Below are 19,020 nucleotides of genomic sequence, written 5' to 3'. Positions count from 1 at the left end.
TGTGTGGGGGTGGGGGGGTGGGAGGCCTTAACATGCAGTGACCAGCTTAAAACATTCACCACTTGCCTCTGATTAAAGTGTTCAACCTCCTACTAATCAGGATTAGATATATATGTATGTAACACTGAATGTTTGAAATTTGGTCAATGTCAACAAGGTCCAGAAGATTTTGTGACTGTCTGAAACTCACGCAAGATGCATCAGTGAATGTGGAGACTCGCCTAAGTGTGATTTGTCAGCATTCACTGGCATATGTCCAAAAGATGGGGGAATACGTATCTATTTCCTGCAGTTGCAAAATTCATCTAGGATTGTCAACATTCACAATATCCATTTTTAAATGTAAAACCCTGCTATTTTCTAACACCCCCATACACGTTCCTCTAAATACAGAACCTGAATGTTTGCAATACTTTATTTTAAAGGGGGGGAGGGGAAAAAAAAAAAGATTAACAAGAGACAGATTTAGAATGCATATTTTATTTAAGTAAAAAAACAAAAACCAGATAAGGTGGGCACAGTAGACCAGAGCTTTTCTTAACACTCTTTGCTATATGATAATATTCCTCTTTTGTTTGTCGCCACCCTAAGATATAACAAATATTTGTTCTAATCTAGTTTTAAGGTTGTCCAGTTAAACCATCTTTTTGAAGATCGATCTTTCACCTATTTAGAGTTTCTCCAGAAACATTTTTAATATATATTTATATATTTATATATATATATGTATATTTTATACAGGATATACAGATTTGAAAATGAGACACTTTAAAACACAAGACTGGAGCCACAACACTCTTGTAGCTGCGTTGTAGCAATTAACGTTGGTCAACCAGCTGAAGACACTCTGATGGACATGGGAGACTCTACAGCTTTCTATGTACACAGAGATGGGCGAAATGCGATCTTTCCTCTAACAGGTCAAAGGCTTTTGTGATTTAAAGTATGTGCAGTTTCATAGCCCTGTGGAAGGGGGAAAGAAAAACCACCCACAAACTATATACAGTGTAAACATCACAAGGCGTGGAATTCTCCTCCCACTCGGGATCGAGGTGCCCAAAAGCTGTGCAGGAGGCGCTAACAGTCCTCATCGGTTTCCCTGGATTTCTTGTGGAGCGCGCGGTTAAAGCTGTGGCAGGCAGGGACCCAATGATTGTCATGAAGGCCGAGCTTGCAGCCAGGGACGCTCTTCTGGGATCGGTGGCAGCACATCCAATAGCCCGGGCCGTACGGCAACGCTTGGCAATAGGGTTTAGGGTGCCACCGGCAGAGAGAGACGTCCCCCTTGGCATACTTCTTCTTGCATTGCTTGCAAGGGTCTTCCCTGTAGCGTGGGTCGCGCACCCAGCGGGAGTCCGCTGGCCTGATGTTGTAGTATTCAATGATGAACTTGAAATAGCCACAAGTGCATTTGAGGGCCACCAGGCTCCGGGTGGGCAGCAAGCCAAAGATCTTGACGATGATGTGATGGGGCAGGAAGGCCAGATACTGCTGGGGCTCCAAGAGCTGCTGGATCTTAAACCTGGTCTCCAGAAAGTCGTGAGACCTCTGCCTCTTGAGACGGGACAAGTCAGAGATCTGCAACGCATTCTCTGATGGAGATTCTGGGGGCTCCCCAGACACATGACTGATCAGGGAAGGGTCGCCTGTGGGAGAAGCTGCCTTCCCTTGACGCTCTTCTGCAGGAGCCTCCCCTGACGGCAGGTGCTCTGGCGGGATTTCACACTCGGACAAAAGCAAGAACAGCCTCCCCGGAAGAGAGTCTTCGCCAAAGCTGGAGTCGGGAGGATGGGTTCTTCTGCAACCTTTCTCGGTCTTGGTGACAGATATGCTAATACTTAAGGACTCTCTCACTCTTCCACTGGAATTCAGATTAGGAAGAGCTACTGGCTCTTTAGGGGTACAATCAACAGTTGCATTTTGGCTCTGCAAGGAATGTGGGAACGTCTGAGCAGCTTCTGGATATGCAGCATGGCGTGGCATAGCGATCTTCTGAGAAGCACGACACTTGCCAGATGTGGCAGGATCTCTCTGCTCAAGCCGACGGCCACTGGGCCCCGCAGGGCCCTCTGGAAGCAAAGTTGGCTGGCCAGCCGATGGACCCTCCTCCGAAGCACCGTGTTTCGATCTCCATCCATCCTCCTCCCCACCACGCTTGTCCTGGCGGAGAGCCCCAGCAGAGGCCTTGCCAGCTTTGTTCTCGGGCAGCATCCCACTCGCCAACAGCACCCGCCCCACATTCCGCCGGAAGCTGTTGCTTCTGGACAGGCTGCCCGCTTCGCGCTCACTCTGGCGCCTCAGACACTCTGATTCCAGCTTGGCCACCATGTCCAGCACGTGCACCGGCTCGCTCAGCTGCTCTCCGTCACTGCCGCCCCCACAGGACGCCTTCTCAGAGTGAGCCTCGTAGGCCCCCAAGGTGGGAAAGGGTCCAGGAGTAGGAGGGGCCCCTTTGGGTGGTCCGGGAAACCGTGTCACGGCAGAGGCAGTGGGGCAGTTCTTGGTGCAGCTGGCCAGCAAGACACTTGCTCTTTGTTCCAGGAAAGCAACCATCTCGACAACCGACAGAGGTCGGCCTGGGAACCCGCCCTCCCCGCTGTCATTCGCATTATGTACAGAACAGTGCTCAATGCCACAGGCAAATGGCTCAGGCTGGCAGCACCTCCCGCTGGCCTCTCTCATCCTTTCCAGGTGGATCTTGGCCTTTTTGAGCTCCAGCGACTTTTTCCTGCGCTTAGTCGCCCGCCCATCTATGTCCCAGGTGCTTTTGGTCTTCATGGAGGATACCCTGGAGTCACTGCATTGCTGGCCTGCAAAGAAGGCAATCTTCTCCTTGGTGTTCCCCGGCTTCACGACAGCCCAGATATCCAGGGGTCCCTCTCCATCGTCCCGCTGGTGGATGGTAGCAGGCAGAGCAGCCCTCCTCTCCTTCACACTGGGCCCCTCTGCATGGCTTTTGCTGCGGTTCCTGCCACAGATCGTGTTGGGAGAGAGGCTCCCCAATGGCTTCCAAAGAGACGGGGTGGGCAAGAGGCTGGGCTTGGTGCCGTTTGGTTTTTCCTCATTCGCCAACCTCTGTTGGCTCATGGGTGGGCTTCGTGGAGGGTCTGGGCTAATTTCAAGAGACCTCTCTTTCTTTTGGAACTTGAGATATGGCTTTAAGTGCATGCCAGATATTCTAGGAAAGAAAGTGAGAAAGAGGGACATCTTAAGAACAACTATGCTAATTTGTGAATGGAGCAGCCTAGGGATGAAGATGACTATCCGAGATCAAGAGGAGAGGTGCTGGGAGCTTCTGGCACCTTCTTTGTACTGGGTGCTGTGGTGTGAGCATTCGCATGTTTCCTGGGATGCATGGGATGTGAGAGGGATGACCTTCAGCCAATGTAAAGCACGGGGGCTGCTTACCTGTAGCCCGGGTTCCTTGAGAGCCTGGCCACACGCTCCACCCTGCCTCCCAGGATTTGGGGGCTCTAGGCTGGGGAAGGGAGGGGTTCTTGCCCAGCCCACCCATGGCCATGCCCCCAGTGGGCGGGGTCCTAAGGAGAATGGGTGGAACTCCCCCGAAGTCTTAACGGATAGTGCTGAGCATTCCTCAGCAGGTGGTGCTCAGCCTCGCCTTCTCTGCCCTGAATCGCACAACTGCTATTCTGTTGCCAGTCTTTGCAGATCGTCGAGATCTTTTTCGACTTCTGAGGTGGACTGTGAAGAAGAATATCAAGAATTCTTGATCTTACTATCAATTATAAGAATTACTATCAAGAATAAACTGGCCCGCAACCGTGCCTACCTCTCACTTGATCACCTTGACTCCAGAGCACTGATTCTGATACAGATCTCTGGGGAAGCCCAATGGTACTTTCTCTTATTGGCTGGTGGCACTGGATCTACCTGATTCCCTCTCTCTGTGTTTTAGGAGTTGATTTGGAAAACTTCCTAAGTTGTTCCTAACTGAGCCAGTGTGGCGAAGTGGTTAGAGTGGTGGACTAGGGTTCAAGACCTGGGTTCAAGTCCCCACTTGGCCCTGAAGCTCACTGGGTGACTTTGGGCCAGTCATTGACTCTCAGCGTAGTCTACCTCACAGGGTTCTTGTGAGGATAAAATGGAGAAGAGGAAGATCATGTATGCCATGCCTTGGGCTCCTTGGAAGGCAGGCAGGATATAAATCCAAGAAATAAATACACAAACTGTGTCGACAGCACAATCTTATGGACCAGAAGCATGTCCTCGTGAGCTTAATGCTGGGGTGGGCAACCTGTGTCCCCTGATCTAATTTCAGCAGTCGTCTGCAAATATTCAGTTCAGACCTGTGGCAAAAGTGACCTGTCTCCACTCCTGGACCCAGCCTCCTGTTGGGCAGAAAGGGGGTAGCAGAGAGAGGGAGAGAGAAGGGTGGGCCCAACTCACTTTTGGCTCTGGCCCTGCCTACTCTTAGCAATTGACAGACTGCCTGAAGGAATGTGGCCCCCGACAGAAAAATGCCTCCCCCACCCCTAGTTTAATGGAATTTACTCTCTAAATGTACCTTGTAAAAGGGCATTCAGACAACTGAACATGTTATATTTTACTGATTGCTACTATTTCTGGTTTTTGCTTTTATGGTTTGTTTTCAATGATTATGGTTTGTATGATGGTTCACTAGCTGCTTGGAAGGTCCTATTTTAGGATGCAAAGGATACAAATATTTAAATAAGTAAGTATTGTGAAAACTGTTTCTTTATTCCTATTCTCCGCTTCCTGTTTTCTAACCAGTTACCAATCTACAAGAGACTCCATCTTTCATCACATTTAACACCAATTTTCCTAGGACACAAAGTAGTTGTATACACTTTCTGGAAACCCACTCCCACTCCCATCCTTTCTTCAAATTGGGCGTTGCAACCACCAGGCCTGTGTAAAGGCAGACACAGAGACAGTGAGGCTCTTAAGCATTTAACGTTTCAATGGATGGATGGGGGAGGAGGTCTTGACATCAGCCGCACCTTTTGACCGGGTGGAATGTGGAGGACGTGGAATTCAGCAGGTCCCTGTGGACGCCAGCTCGGCAGGAACTCTTCCTCATAACTCTCCCCCCACCTCCACCTGCGGCAGGCTGTCACAGCCAATCCATCTCTGTCCACTGCCAGGGCTCCTGCATCAGCTTGCCTCGTCCCACACGGTGGCCAGCTGGGTCTTTGCCACCTAAAAACTGCTGGGGAAAACGAGAGGAGGAGATGCCATTAGACTGAGTGGGGGATACATATGCACAGTCCATATATACAGTCCAGTAGCATGACAGCCTGTATTCAGGGAAATGATCTCTCAAATATCAGAAGCAGCCTTCTACCAAGTCAATCTTGTCTCTTTCCCAACCTGGGGGCCTCCAGGTGTTTTGGACCAACTCCCATCAGCCCCAGCTGCTGGTCAGGAATCCTGGGAGTGGTAGTCCAAAACATCTAGAGGGCAGTGGAGGCTGGTGGCTCCGATGTCAGTGGGTGATGAATCCTCTCCGGGTTTCAGTTAGAACTCTAAAGGAGCTCTCCCAGGTGCAGATTCTGACTGGTTCTGACTGAAACCTGGAGCAGATTCATGACCCCATTGACATCAGAGCCACCAACCTCCACTGGAGGGCACCAGGTTGGGGAAGGCTGAGCCAGACTGTCTGTACTGACCGGCTGCGGCTCTCCAGGGTTTCAGACAAGGGCCTTTCCCAGCCCAACCAGATTTATTTATTTAAAATATTTCTTGGCTGCCTTTCAGGGCAGAACCCCTCTCAAGGCAGCATACAATACAACACATAAAACCGATACAATATTAAAAGCGATAAAAGCACAATAAAACAGTAGGAACACAATAAAAACAACAAAAAACAACAAAAACTTCAACAGCAGCCATCATGCCAGGAGATAGCCAGAGTAAAATAATGTTTGCAAGGCCTTCTAAGAACCCTGCAATGATGGACTATGGTGGACCCCCCTGATGGCAACTTCTTCCAGAGGTATGGGGCCACTGTAGAGAAGGCCCTCTCCGACGGGGGTAAAACTTGAGACCTTCTGCATGCAAAGCAGGGGCATTGCCATGGAACTACAGTCTAAAACTCCCCCTTGGGCTGGCTAGTCATACATTTTCTTCTGAACAACCATGATGAAGGATCCCATCGGGTCTGACAGTTTGCCATTTTTATTTTTAAATGAGGAATTGATCCTATAATAAAGTGGGGGGGGAGCCCCTCCTATGACTCTTGCATATGAGTGAAACATTAGAGCAGCAAAATTGCTAACACTTCTGGAAAGCGATGCTGACTTTCCAAATCCCAGCAACATATTGGATTTTGGGGAAGAACAGACTGGTGCACGGCAGCAGACCTTCAGAGGTGCTGCCAGTGGTGACCCAGTGGTCTGAGGAGACTGCAGGGCAAGCTCAAACACCGCACCTGGAAGTTTTCCAATCTGTTCCTTGAGACTCTCTGAACACATGCACTACCCAACCCACATAGGTGGGTTCACAAGAGCAGTTGCTTCCACATTGATACCTGGAGGGAAGTCTGGAAATCGTCAAACACAAAACACACATTTTGCAGGCAGATTGCCCCTTCATGGATCACTGCCTTGTTGTGGCGAAGGGGCTTGCGTAACTCAGTGAAGCCATAAGCTATGTCGTGCAGGGCCACCCAAGGCGGACAGGTCATGGCGGAGAGTTCTGACAAAATGTGGTCCACTGGAGAAGGAAATGGCAACCCACTCCAGTATTCTTGCCAAGAAAACCCCATGGAACGTATCACAAGGCTAAAAGAGATGCCGCTGGAAGATGAGCCCCTCAGGTCGGAAGGTGTCCAATATACTACTGGGGAAGAGCAGAGGGTATTTCCAAGTAGCGCCAGAAAGAGTGAACCGGCTGGGCCAAAGCCACAAGGACACTCAGCTGTGGATGTGTCTGGTGGCGAAAAGAAAATCCGATGCTGTAAAGGACAATATTGTTTAGGAACCTGGAATGTCAGATCAATGAATCAAGGTAAGCTGGAGGTGGTCAAACATGAGATGGCAAGATTGAACATCGACATCTTGGGAATCAGCGAACTAAAATGGACAGGCATGGGCGAATTTAATTCAGGTGACCATCATATCTACTATTGTGGGCAAGAATCCCTTAGAAGAAATGGAGTAGCACTCATAGTCAACAAAAGGGTGGGAAAAGCAGTACTGGGGTACAATCTTAAAAATGATAGAATGATCTCAGTACGAATCCAAGGCAAACCATTCAACAACACAGTAATTCAGGTCTATGCCCCAACCACTGATGCCGAAGAAGCTGAGGTTGATCAGTTCTATGAAGACCTACAACACCTTCTAGAACTAACACCCAAAAGAGATGTCCTCTTCATCATAGGGGATTGGAATGCTAAAGTAGGAAGTCAAGAAATCACCGGGATAACAGGCAGGCATGGCCTTGGTGTACAAAATGAAGCAGGACAAAAGGTAATAGAGTTTTGCCAAGAGAACACGCTGATCATAGCAAACACTCTTTTCCAACAGCACAAGAGGTGACTCTACACATGGACATCACCAGATGGTCAATATCGAAATCAGATTATGTCCTTTGCAGCCAAAGATGGAGAAGCTCTATACAGTCAGTAAAAACAAGACCTGGAGCTCACTGTGGCTCAGATCATGAGCTTCTTGTTGCAAAATTTCAGCTTAAATTGAAGAACGTAGGGAAAACCACTAAACCATTCAGGTATGACCTAAATCATATCCCTTATGAATATACAGTGGAGGTGAGGAATAGATTTCAGGGATTAGACCTGATAGACAGAGTGCCTCAGGAACTATGGACCGAGGTCCGTAACATTGTTCAGAAGGCAGCAACGAAATCCATCCCAAAGAAAAAGAAATGCAAGAAAGCCAAGTGGCTGTCTGATGAGGCTTTACAAGTGGCTGAAGAAAGAAGGTAAGCGAAAAGCAAGGGAGAAAGGGGAAGATATACCCAACTGAATGCAGAGTTCCAGAGAATAGCAAGGAGAGACAAGAAGGCCTTCTTAAATGAACAATGCAAAGAAATCGAGGAAAACAACACAATGGGAAAGACTAGAGATCTCTTCAAGTAAATTGGAGATCTCAAGGGAATGTTTTGTGCAAAGACAGGCATGATAAAGGACAAAGAAGGCAGGGACCTAACAGAAGCAGATGAGATTAAGAAGAGGTGGCAAGAATACACAGAAGAACTATACAGGAAAGATCTAAATGTCCCTGATAGCCATGAAAGTGCAGTCACTGAACTTGAGCCGGACGTCCTAGAGAGTGAAGTCAAGTGGGCCTTAGGAAGCATTAGTAACAACAAAGCTAGCGGAGATGACAGTCTTCCAGCTGAGCTATTTAAAATCCTAAAAGATGATGCTGTTAAAGTGCTGCACTCAATATGCCAACAAATCTGGAACACTCAACAGTGGCCACAAGACTGGAAAAGGTCAGTTTACATTCCAATTCCAAAGAAGGGCAATGCCAAAGAGTGTTCAAACTACCGCACAATTGCACTCATTTCACATGCCAGCAAGGTGATGCTCAAAATCCTACAAGCTAGGCTTCAGCAGTATGTGAACCGAGAACTACCGGAAGTACAAGCTGGGTTCCGAAGAGGCAGAGGAACTAGAGATCAAATCGCCAACATTCGTTGGATCATGGAGAAAGAAAGAGAATTCCAGAAAAACGTCTATTTCTGCTTCATTGACTACGCTAAAGCCTTTGATTGTGTGGATCACAACAAACTGTGGCAAATTCTTAAAGTGATGGGAGTACCAGACCACCTTACCTGTCTCCTGAGAAACCTGTACGAGGGTCAAGAAGCAACAGTCAGAACCAGACATGGAACAACTGAGTGGTTCAAAATTGGGAAAGGAGTACGACAAGGCTGCACATTGTCACCCTGCTTATTTAACTTATATGCAGAGTACATCATGAGAAATGCTGGGTTGGATGAATCACAGGTCGGAATTAAGATTGCCGGGAGAATTATCAACAACCTCCGATATGCAGACGATACAACCCTAATGGCAGAAAGTGAAGAGGATCTCAAGAGCCTCTTGTTGAGGGTGAAAGAGGAGAGTGCAAAAGCTGGTTTGAAACTCAACTTTAAAAAAAACTAAAATCATGGCATCTAGCCCCATCACTTCCTGGCATATAGAAGGGGAAGAAATGGAAGCAGTGACAGATTTTACTTTCTTGGGCTCCAAGATCACCGCAGACGGTGACTGTAGCCATGAAATTAAAAGACGCTTGCTCCTTGGGAGGAAAGCTATGGCAAACCTGGACAGCATAGTAAGAAGCAGAGACATCACCTTGCCGACAAAGGTCCGTCTAATCAAAGCTATGGTTTTCCCAGTAGTAATGTATGGCTGTGAGAGTTGGACTATAAGGAAGGCTGAACGCTGAAGAATTGATGCTTTCGAACTGTGGTGCTGGAGAAGACTCTTACGAGTCCCCTGGACGGCAAGGAGGTCAAATCAGTCAATCCTAAAGGAAATCAACCCTGACTGCCCATTGGAAGGACAGATACTGAAGCTGAAGCTCAAATATTTTGGCCACCTAATGCGAAGAGAAAACTCTCTGGAAAAGACCCTGATGCTGGGAAAGACTGAAGGCAAAAGGAGAAGGGGATGGCAGAGGATGAGATGGCTAGATAGCATCACTGATGCAATGAATATGAACTTGAGCACCCTCCGGGAGTGAGCGCAGGACAGGAAAGCCTGGCGTGCTATGGTCCATGGGGTCACGAAGAGTCGGTCACGACTGAACGACTGAACAACAACAAACAGGCCCTGAGCTGGGGGTGGGGGGGATGGACTATTAGTATCAATGCAATGAAATGCCATTTGGACAAATACTGAATATGAGAATGTAAGAAGACCCATGTTGGATCGGACCAAGGGTCCTTCTAGTCCAGCATTCTGTTCACACAGTGGCCAACCAGCTGCCCATGGGAAACCCACAAGCACCCTCCCACCCATGTTCCCCAGTGACTGGTATACAAAGGCAGACTGCCTCTGGTACTGAAGGTAGCACATAGCCATCAGGACTAGTAGCTGTTGATAGCCTTCTCCTCCAGGAATTTGTCTAACCTCCTTTTAAAGCCATCCAAATTGGTGGCCATCACTATGTCTTGTGGTAGCAAATTCCATAGTTTAACTATGTGCTGCAAGAAGATGTATTTCCTTTTATCTGTCCTGAATCTCCCACCAATCAGCTTCATAGGATGACCCCATTGGGTACTAGTATTTTAAGAGAGGGAGACAAATGTCTCCCTATCCACTTTCTCCACAACATGCATAATTTTGTACACCTCTATCATGTCTCCCCTTACCCTCCTTTTTCCCTAAGCTAAACATCCCATCAGTTGATATCTAGGATATTGGTTGATATCTAGGAAATTCATGGCAAACCAGTTGTGCTAGCAGTTAGGTGGCTCATAAGGTGTGTTCTTGTGAGCCTTGATATCTCTATCTGGATATCCAGAATAGTGTCATACATCCTAGGATATCAGCCTCGTTTAGAGACTTTCTTCTGTACTCAGCCCAATATTCTACAGATCTTCACCTTCTGATCTAACACAGAGAGCCCCAACCCCTACCTTTAAATTTAAAAAGTGTCTAGTCCTCATTACAGTGAAAAGCTCCAAAATGCTTTGGCTGCATTTATGATGCAGAACGCAAGACGGGCTTGAGGGGGGGTGGTGAGCAATGCCAGTGCCCAAGAAGGTTCTTTACCCCTCTCTCATTGTCACTATTTCCTGTGCCTACCCCATGCATTTCCACTCAACAGCCATGCACTGTCTGCCCTCCAGACTGATCCCTTCAAGTTGTTTTCCAGGACACCACCAGAAGGTGCTTAAGGAGAGATAATGCCTTGAACGCCAACAGGGCTTTGACTGCTTGTTGAACACTGATCAGCATTCAGTGGGTAATGACAGACCCTATAGCATGAGGAGTGGTGCCTCAAAGATCTTACCACTCCAGAACGCTCAATCAGTGCTGATCCAGCTCTTCCTCCACACACGGGCATCAATACAGCTGCATTACAGAGCCAGATCTCCACAGAGCACCGCCCGTGTGCCTCTCCTAATGCCAAGGGCCAAGAGGAGGGCTGCCGCTGGCCACTCTAGAAGTTCCGTCCCTTTGTCTACATGTTCCAGGCTCTAGGAAGCTTCCTCAATAGAATGTCCCCCTCCCACTTGCCCTGGAGCTCTTAAGGAAACAGAGCCCATCTCTGGGGCATGCAACACAAAGCTGCCAGGGAACTTTCATCAACGTCAAAAGAAAGTGACAATTAGGAAAACCTAGGCTTCTTGAAACCTAGGCTTTCCTAGGATTAGGAAAACGATTAGGAAAACCTGGCTTCTCGAGAGTTAGACCACTGGTCTGTTTAGCCCACTACTGACTCCACCAACTGCCGAAGAAGCATAAAATCTAAATTTTGACAGTGAGGGAGACAACAAAGGGACAGAAGAAAAGGGAGAAGCGGTAGTAACAAGGACATGATGGGCCTTTTGAGGGCACCATGACCCGCAGAGGCCCATTTGTCAGGCATGCATGAAAGGGCTTCTCCTGTATTGCTCCCAAACTACGGAATGTGCTCCCTCAAGAACTACAATTAGCCGCTACTCTTTCGGCCTTTAGAAAGGGTGTAAAGGCACATCTTTTCAATTTAGCCTTTTAAAATGTGTAGTTTAACTTCTGAAGGTTTTTACTATTTTAATGTTCTTGCTTTTACTGTTTTATGTTTTTATTCTTTAATTGTTGTACACTGCTTTGATGGTTTTTTAACAGGCAAGACGATATATAAATGCTAATAAATAAATGAATGCCTAAATGGATGTGTGCCACACATCCTCAGACTCCATGTCAGCCTAGGATGGAGGGGCTAGGCCAAAGGCTCCATGGAAAAGGTGGGTTTTGAGGAGGGATCAGAAGGAGGAGAGGGAGGTGGCACCACACAAGCGTCCCATGAGAGTGTCCTGAACAGAAGGGGGCAGCGCCAGAACACTGGCAGGTCCCCATGGTAGTGACACCAATGCTCTGGAAAAAAGTCAGCATCTATTAAGTACTCCAAAGACTCACTGGATCGGAAATTCTGCAGGCTGCGAGCCTCCTCCTGCAATCTGTTAGCAAACACCTGCCAAGAAGCCCTCACTCCTCTGACGAACACAGTCTCTATATTTCACCATCCTACAAGAGGCTTGGCTAATCAATATCAGAGCTGAACCAAATTCCCACCCTGCAAAGTGCACTTTGGAGGGTCCAGAAAGCACCCTAGAAAAATCGTGTTTTTTGCCTTTCCCCCCCCCCTTTCCCCCTTCCTTTCCACCTCTCTGCAGGGATCGTGTCACAAACCTGATGATGTCACAGAGCCCATCAGGTTAGGCTGTGGGATGACGTCAGAGAGGACAAATGAAGCTGTACTACCCTCGCTCCAAAGCCCCAGCCTAGCTCTAGTTGGACCAGCCAGCGTGTGTGCATTGGAATAAACATCTGTGGCCATTTCAGGCAGACATCCCACTGAGAGCATCCTTCCCCGCCACCATTGCAAACACTTCAGCACATTTTTCAAGCCTCCCTGAATAATGCCCCCCAAACAGGCAGCAGGCCCTTTTCAAAGAGGAAGAAAACATTCAGGATACTGGGCTCCCGCCCTGTTTCGGTGCCTCTCCAGTCGATAATACAGCTCGTGGCTCACTAAACAGTGACTTTCCAGATAAGGGTGACCTTCCAGAAAGGCAGCAGTAAATGGGCTACATTTATGCCAACCAGTGGTGAGATTGGGCACTTCTCGTGTGGAGACACAGGCAAGCCACCTGCCCACATTTGATTGAACGAAGACACACACACACACACACGCGCGCGCGCGCGTACGTATATAGACAGGCACACAGACACTGTGACTCAAAGAGCTTCTTTCCAGGAAAACACTGAAGAGAGATAACCAACAACACAAAGGACATATTAGTACTATTTTTAAAATTAAAAAAAGCCACCTGGCCTGTCCGCACATAAAGGAGGTGTTGAGTTCCTATTGTGACAAGTTGCCCACAATGTCCCAGCTGTTCCACAGAGATAACACACATGAATTCATTGCTTATCTTCCGCCCTCCCTCAAACATGGAGGTATTTTCCACACAACTGGTTCATGTACAATAATACAAAGTCCAGTGTTTTGGCGCTATTCTGCAAACGTCACAGCACCTGTTTATGGTGGTTGCCTGGGCCTCTGCGCTTAGGTCCCAACTGCACCAGTGTGGCTGCATGGACCACAGCTGGGCCTTCACTGACTTCATCTCATGCTGGAAAGGCAGAAAACTTGCCATGGGAACCAGGGAGAACTAGTGGGTAAAACACTGGTCTTGGATCAGGGAGACCAGAGTTTAAATGTTAGCCACAAAGACCAGCATGGCTGCGGCCCTTGCCTGGCCTTTTTCTCTGCCCCTGTTCTTCCTTTAATGGCCAGTGGGCACCTGGAATCTAGGCTCAGAGCCTCCCAACTGCCCTAATTCACCTGGGACAGCCAGAAAGTCCAGACTGTTTCTTTCTAGATAAGAGCTGTTTTGGGTTAACATTGTTAACTCACTGAGCTGATACAGCCACATATTTGCTATTTCACAAGTTTCAGGGCTTGCGTACTGGCACCACTGAAAATGGTTCTGGGACTAAGACCTGGTAGGGCTGCTAGCCAAAAGGTGAGATTTCTGTGGGCAGGCCAGCACAGGTGTAGTCCTGTGTGTGTGGCCGAGGGGGTCAGGGGAAGAGGGTGTTGCTTGTGAGACAGTAGCTGAAGTTATCCCCCCCCCCCCGAACTGTTGGAACATGCCTTGTAAGTAGTGATCTCAGAAAATGCCCCAGACATAAGGCATTCTCTCCAGTTGCTACTTCACAGGGAGGCTCCAGGGCTGAACCTCAGCACCGAAACAGTGGGGGTGGCCTGTCGCTCAGTGGGGGAAGCACGTGCTTGGCATGCAGACAGGTCTGGGCTCAATCCCTCCACCCCACCCCAGCTCCAGAGCTCTATGTGAGCCAGAACCTCTGAGGAGTTGCCAATGCTATATTAAGCCGCTGCAAGAAATAGATTCCAGGCTGCTCCAGAGCACAAAACAAGCCCAAAACTGTTGATCCAGAAACATCTTAACTGAGCACCTTCTCAGTCTGCTCCCACTTTCCTCCTCCTCCATACTGGGGCTCAAGCCTGCCCAGGACTTACAATTTCTGGCCTCCCCCCCCCCCCGAATAAACTCCTAAAGATTTCTCTGAAGAGTCATCCCAGTCTCAACCTCAAGCCTTGCCTGGCTTCTGACTCCTTGTCTCAAACAACTCCCTGGCCGCCTTTCCCCCACAAACAAACTTACCTCTTTTGCACTAGTTCTCCTTTTAAGTTATGCAGTATTGGCTCAGCTAAAACTCCATCCAGCCACTATGGCTACTGATATGGGAATGGGCTTCCTTCTGGACTTTTCTGTAATGGGGGCCAGAGGCACTGCGCTACCTCAGGGGTGGGGCCAAAAACCACAGCCCCACTATTCTAGGTGTAATTCCCGTTCAGGAGATGCACGTGTGAAGGGGGCATTACTGTTCGTTATGTGATTCCAGGTCTACGCTCTTGCCTAAGAGCAGAACAAACAACTTGCATGACCAAGAATCCCAGACCCTAGATCCATCTAGCCCAGTATTGTCGACACTGAATGGTGGCAATGGCTCCCCAGGGTTTCAGGCAGGAGCTTTTCCAGCCTTACCTGGAGATGCCAGGGATTGAACCTGGGACCTGGCACACAAAGCAGATGCTATAACACGGAGCTACAGCCCTTCACTTTTAGGTCAAAGCAGCGCATGGCAGCTCCTTTGGGCTTTTGAGGCAGCCGCCGCAAAGACAACAGCCACATTCTTTTTTGGATTTTGACATTTCAGCAGCACCGCGGCAGCCTACATAAGCCAGCGTCTGACCTCAACACATGCAGAAGCAGCAACACCAAGCCTTGACTGGCAGGCAGAAGTGTGCAGCAGCACCGAGGTAGAACTGCTGGGCTGATCTCGGGAGGCAGCAGGGCTTTCAGGGGGGCTGCGTCCATTCCACATGTGGAGCAGCAGCTGGGGTGTGGAACACGTCCGAAGGACACCAAACAGCCCCAGAAGCTCAGCGTTTTTCTTGTTAAAAGAAGGTTCTAGCTGTCATTGTGGGTAGCAGTCAAGATCATTATTAGGACCCTGCTCTGCTGTTAAAGACATCCAAGGAAGCTTACAAAAGGGTTAACAAAGTGCAATCAAAATCACACAGAATAAAGATGGAAGAATACATAAAAAATACTGAAATCGCAGCACTAAAACCATATAAAAATTAGAGGTGTCGCGATCCATTGAAGAAAACAGAACATCAAAAGCATGTTGAAATATAAAGGTCTCCAACAGGGCACTTTCTTCAACAAGAGGGAAGTCAAAGGTTCTCTACAAGGAAGGCATCCAGCCAGTTTGGAAGATAAGCAGTGTGAGAAGAACGCTCTACAGAGGCAGCTGGGTTGGCAGGAGCCAGGAAGCTCATCCACAAAATTGAAGGATCCATGGTGAACTAGGATTGGGCATTGACAGCTACCATCAAATCAAAGTGCAGGAGTGATGGAAGGGCAGGGCTTGCTTGAACATACAGAGATTAGGCAGCTGCCAAGGGCGGCACAACTCAAGGGGCACCAGCCAGGACCACAGGAGAAGGGGATCCTACCAGGGCCAATGCAGATTGGACTGTTTACACAACCCAAGATGTACAACAGTGAGCAACAATTTTTTTTTATACTTGTACGCTGCTTTTCAGCCCAGATTGGCTCCCAAAGCAGCTTGCAACAGTTAAAGTGTTCTGAATGTAAGTGTGATGGGGCTCCATATCCAATGCAGTGTGAAGGATGTCTGCTCATGCGCTGGGACTTCCCCTTCCTCCCCCCACCCAATCTCCCCTGGAGGAGATCTGGGGGGCGCATAGGGAGGGCTACTGAAGGGAGGGGAAATCTATTCTGCTACTGGTGTCTGTTCCACTGGTGGATGGATACCACTGAATATAACCCATAGATGACAATACAAAAGCAAGTAAGGGTGCGTTGTTGGTTCTCTCAGTAAACTTCAAGTTTGAGAATTTGTTAGCAAACTGTCTGATGGAGAATTTTGACACCGAACCACTCTCGTTCTCCTGACCTCCCCACTTGTGGACCATTCCTCTAGACTGGATAAGGCCCAGGAATCATTAAGCCCATACGGAGTCACCAGCCAAAGGTAATATATTTATTTATTTATTAAATTTCTTAATTGCCCATCTGGCTGGTCACCCGGCCACTCTGGGCGATGTACATCAATGCAAACAGTTTTAAAACAATAAAATTTTACATTAAAACATCGTATTTCTAAAAATACCCTAACCCACCCCAAATGCCTGCCTGAACAACCACGTTTTTAATGTGTGGTGGAAGCTCATTAAAGAGGGAGCATGGCGGAGTTCCTTAGGGAGGGAGTTCCACAGAGTGGAGGCCACCACACAGAAGGCCCTCTCCCTCGTCCTCACCAGCCTAGCTGTCCTGGCTGATGGGACAGAGAGAAGGCCATCCGAGGCTGATCTCGTTAAGCAGCCTGTCTGGTGCTGCTGGAGGCACTCCTTGAGATAGCCTGGGCCAGAACCATATAGGGTTTTAAAGGTCAAAACCAACACCTTGAATTTGGCCCAGGAAACAACTGGTAACCAGCGCAACTCCTTCAGCACGGCCTGATGTGATCACGCCAGTGGCTGCCTTTAATCAGGTGAGCCACTGCATTCTGTACCAGCTGCAGCTTCCGAACCATCTTCAAGGGTAACCCCACATGCAGCGCATTACAGTAGTCTACACAAGAGGAGACCAGGGCACGTACTACCGATGGGAGCAGATGGTTGGGAAGGTAGGGGCGCAGCTGCTGTATCAGATGGAGTTGGTACAGCGCTGTCCAGCTCACAGCTGACACCTGAGCCTCCATGGACAGCTGGGAGTCTAAAATGACCCCCAGGCTGCAGACCTGATCTTTCAAGGGTAGCCTTACCCCATTCAACACCAGGTCAACATCCCCCAGCCTCCTCTTGTCTCCCACCAAAAGTACCTCAGTCTTGTCAGGGTTCAGCTTCAGCTTATTCCTCCCCATCCAGCCACTCACTGTCTCCAGACATTTGGACAGGGATTCTACAGCCAACCTTAGTGAAGATTTAAACGAGAGGTAGAGCTGCGTGTCATCCGCATATTGATGACACCGCACCCCAAACCTCCTGATGATAGCCCCCAGCAGCTTCACATAGATGTTAAATAGCATCGGGGAGAGGATGGAACCCTGTGGCACCCCACAAGTGAGCGGCCACAGGTCCAAAACCTCCTCTCCCAGTGCTACCCTCCGGTACCTGCCAGAGAGGAAGGACCGGAGCCACTGTAATACGGTGTCTCCAATGCCCAACCCCTCCAGGCGGTCCAGGAGGATACCGTGGTCAATGGTATCAAAAGCCACTGAGAGGTTGAGGAGAACAAGGAAGGAGCATTTGCCCCTGTCCAAAGCCCTCCTCATATCATCCACCAAGGTGACCAAGTTTCCATCCCATTCAAGGATTGAAATGGATCTAGATAATCGGCTTCTTCCAAGTGTGCCTTCAACTGCATCGCCACCACCCACTCAATCACCTTGCCCAAAAATGGCAGATTCGAAACTGGGCGAAAGTTGTTCAAAACTTGGGGATCCAAGGAGGGCTTTTTAAAGAGCGGTCTTATCACTTCCTCCTTGAGAGCTGATGGCATCACTCCCTCCCTCAAAGGAGGCATTCACCACCACCCGGATCCCCTCACCCAGCCTCTCTCTGCAGCTCATAATGAGCCAAGATGGGCAAGGATCAAGTAAGCAGGTGATCGGCCTTACAGATGAAAGCACCTTGTCCACTTCATCAGAAGGAACAAGATGGAACTGATCCCACAAAACCGGTTTGCCACAGACCGCCTCTTGCTCGCTAACTGTATCCACGGCGCACAGAATAACACTCCTAATCCAATCAATTTTATCCGCAAAGTGCCTTGCCAAGGCCTCACAGGAGGCCTTTTCCGGAGCAACTGGACCAACCAGGCTCCGGACCACTTGGAACAGCCTCCTGGGACAGCACTCTGCAGATGCGATAGAAGCAGCATAATACATTGTGTGAGAAATTTCCTGAGCCTCTTCGCCACTCAGTTTCCTTAGCACTGTATTGAAATGAAGCAATGACCCACCTCCACGCTTCGGGGGGGGGGGGCCTCAGAGTCGGGGTGCAGTATCCCATCCTCATGCCCCAAACTAATTGCATATTCCCGACTGGGTCTGCATTTCAGTTCCCACTGGGTTGCGGTGCTGCCGCTTGCCTAGTTCATGGGCCTGTAAACTGAAGCTGCAGCAGAAACGACCGGGCTGGTTTCCTCCTGCAGGCACAGGAACCAGCTTGCCAGACGAGTTGTGCTACACAGCACAGGAGGAAATGAAAGTTGACCCAACCAACAACCTGCCAAGGTTATTACAGGGCTGGTGAAAACAAAAGGAAGAGGGGTGAGTCATGGCAGAGTTCCACTCTCACCCGGTCGCCAGGCGTGGAATTAACTGCCAGAGGAGGCCAGAAGACATGAAGGAAGTTGGGACTCGCTGGGAAAATTGCTACAGGAATGCTTAAGAATGTGTGGCTGTTCACATCACATCCTGAAAACAAACCGACAGCATAACCCTATGCATGAATATTCTGAAGGGCCATAGCTCAACGGTAGAGCATACACTTTGCATGCCGAAGGTCATACAATCATAGAATCGTAGAATAGTAGGGTTGGAAGGGGCCTATAAGACCATTGAGTCCAACCCCCTGCTCAGTGCAGGAATCCAAGTCAGAGCATCCCTGACAGATGGCTGTCCAGCCTCGTCTTGAACGCCTCCAGTGTGGGAGAGCCCACCACCTCCCTAGGTAATTGGTTCCATTGTCGTATTGCTCTAACAGTCAGGAAGCTTTTCCTGAT

The 19,020-nt window shown here is 48.9% G+C and overlaps 1 protein-coding gene across 6 annotated transcripts in view; it reads right to left on the bottom strand.

Annotated features, from left to right (window-relative positions):
* Positions 1-460: 460 nt before the first annotated feature.
* FBXO34 (F-box protein 34) overlaps positions 461-19,020 on the bottom strand; it is a 73,438-nt gene continuing 54,878 nt past the window's right edge. For 3 of the 6 annotated variants that reach the window (XM_084835305.1, XM_084835286.1, XM_084835324.1), the window contains 2 exons: positions 4,983-5,191; positions 461-3,178 (listed from right to left, as the gene is read on the bottom strand). In XM_084835305.1, the coding sequence (XP_084691431.1) occupies positions 1,078-3,178; positions 4,983-5,062 (2,181 nt within the window). In that variant the 5' untranslated portion in view covers positions 5,063-5,191 and the 3' untranslated portion in view covers positions 461-1,077. Of the gene's footprint in view, positions 3,703-4,982; positions 5,192-19,020 lie in introns of those variants that run through there. The other 3 variants (XM_084835314.1, XM_084835295.1, XM_084835332.1) reach the window with 2 other exon arrangements.

This window comes from Heloderma suspectum, chromosome 1, assembly GCF_057233095.1.
Source record: "Heloderma suspectum isolate Gila_16-S chromosome 1, 16-S_ref, whole genome shotgun sequence".
Lineage (NCBI taxonomy): Eukaryota > Metazoa > Chordata > Lepidosauria > Squamata > Helodermatidae > Heloderma > Heloderma suspectum.
Note: the sequence above shows the minus strand (reverse complement) of the source record. Positions and strands in the feature narration are given on the sequence as shown.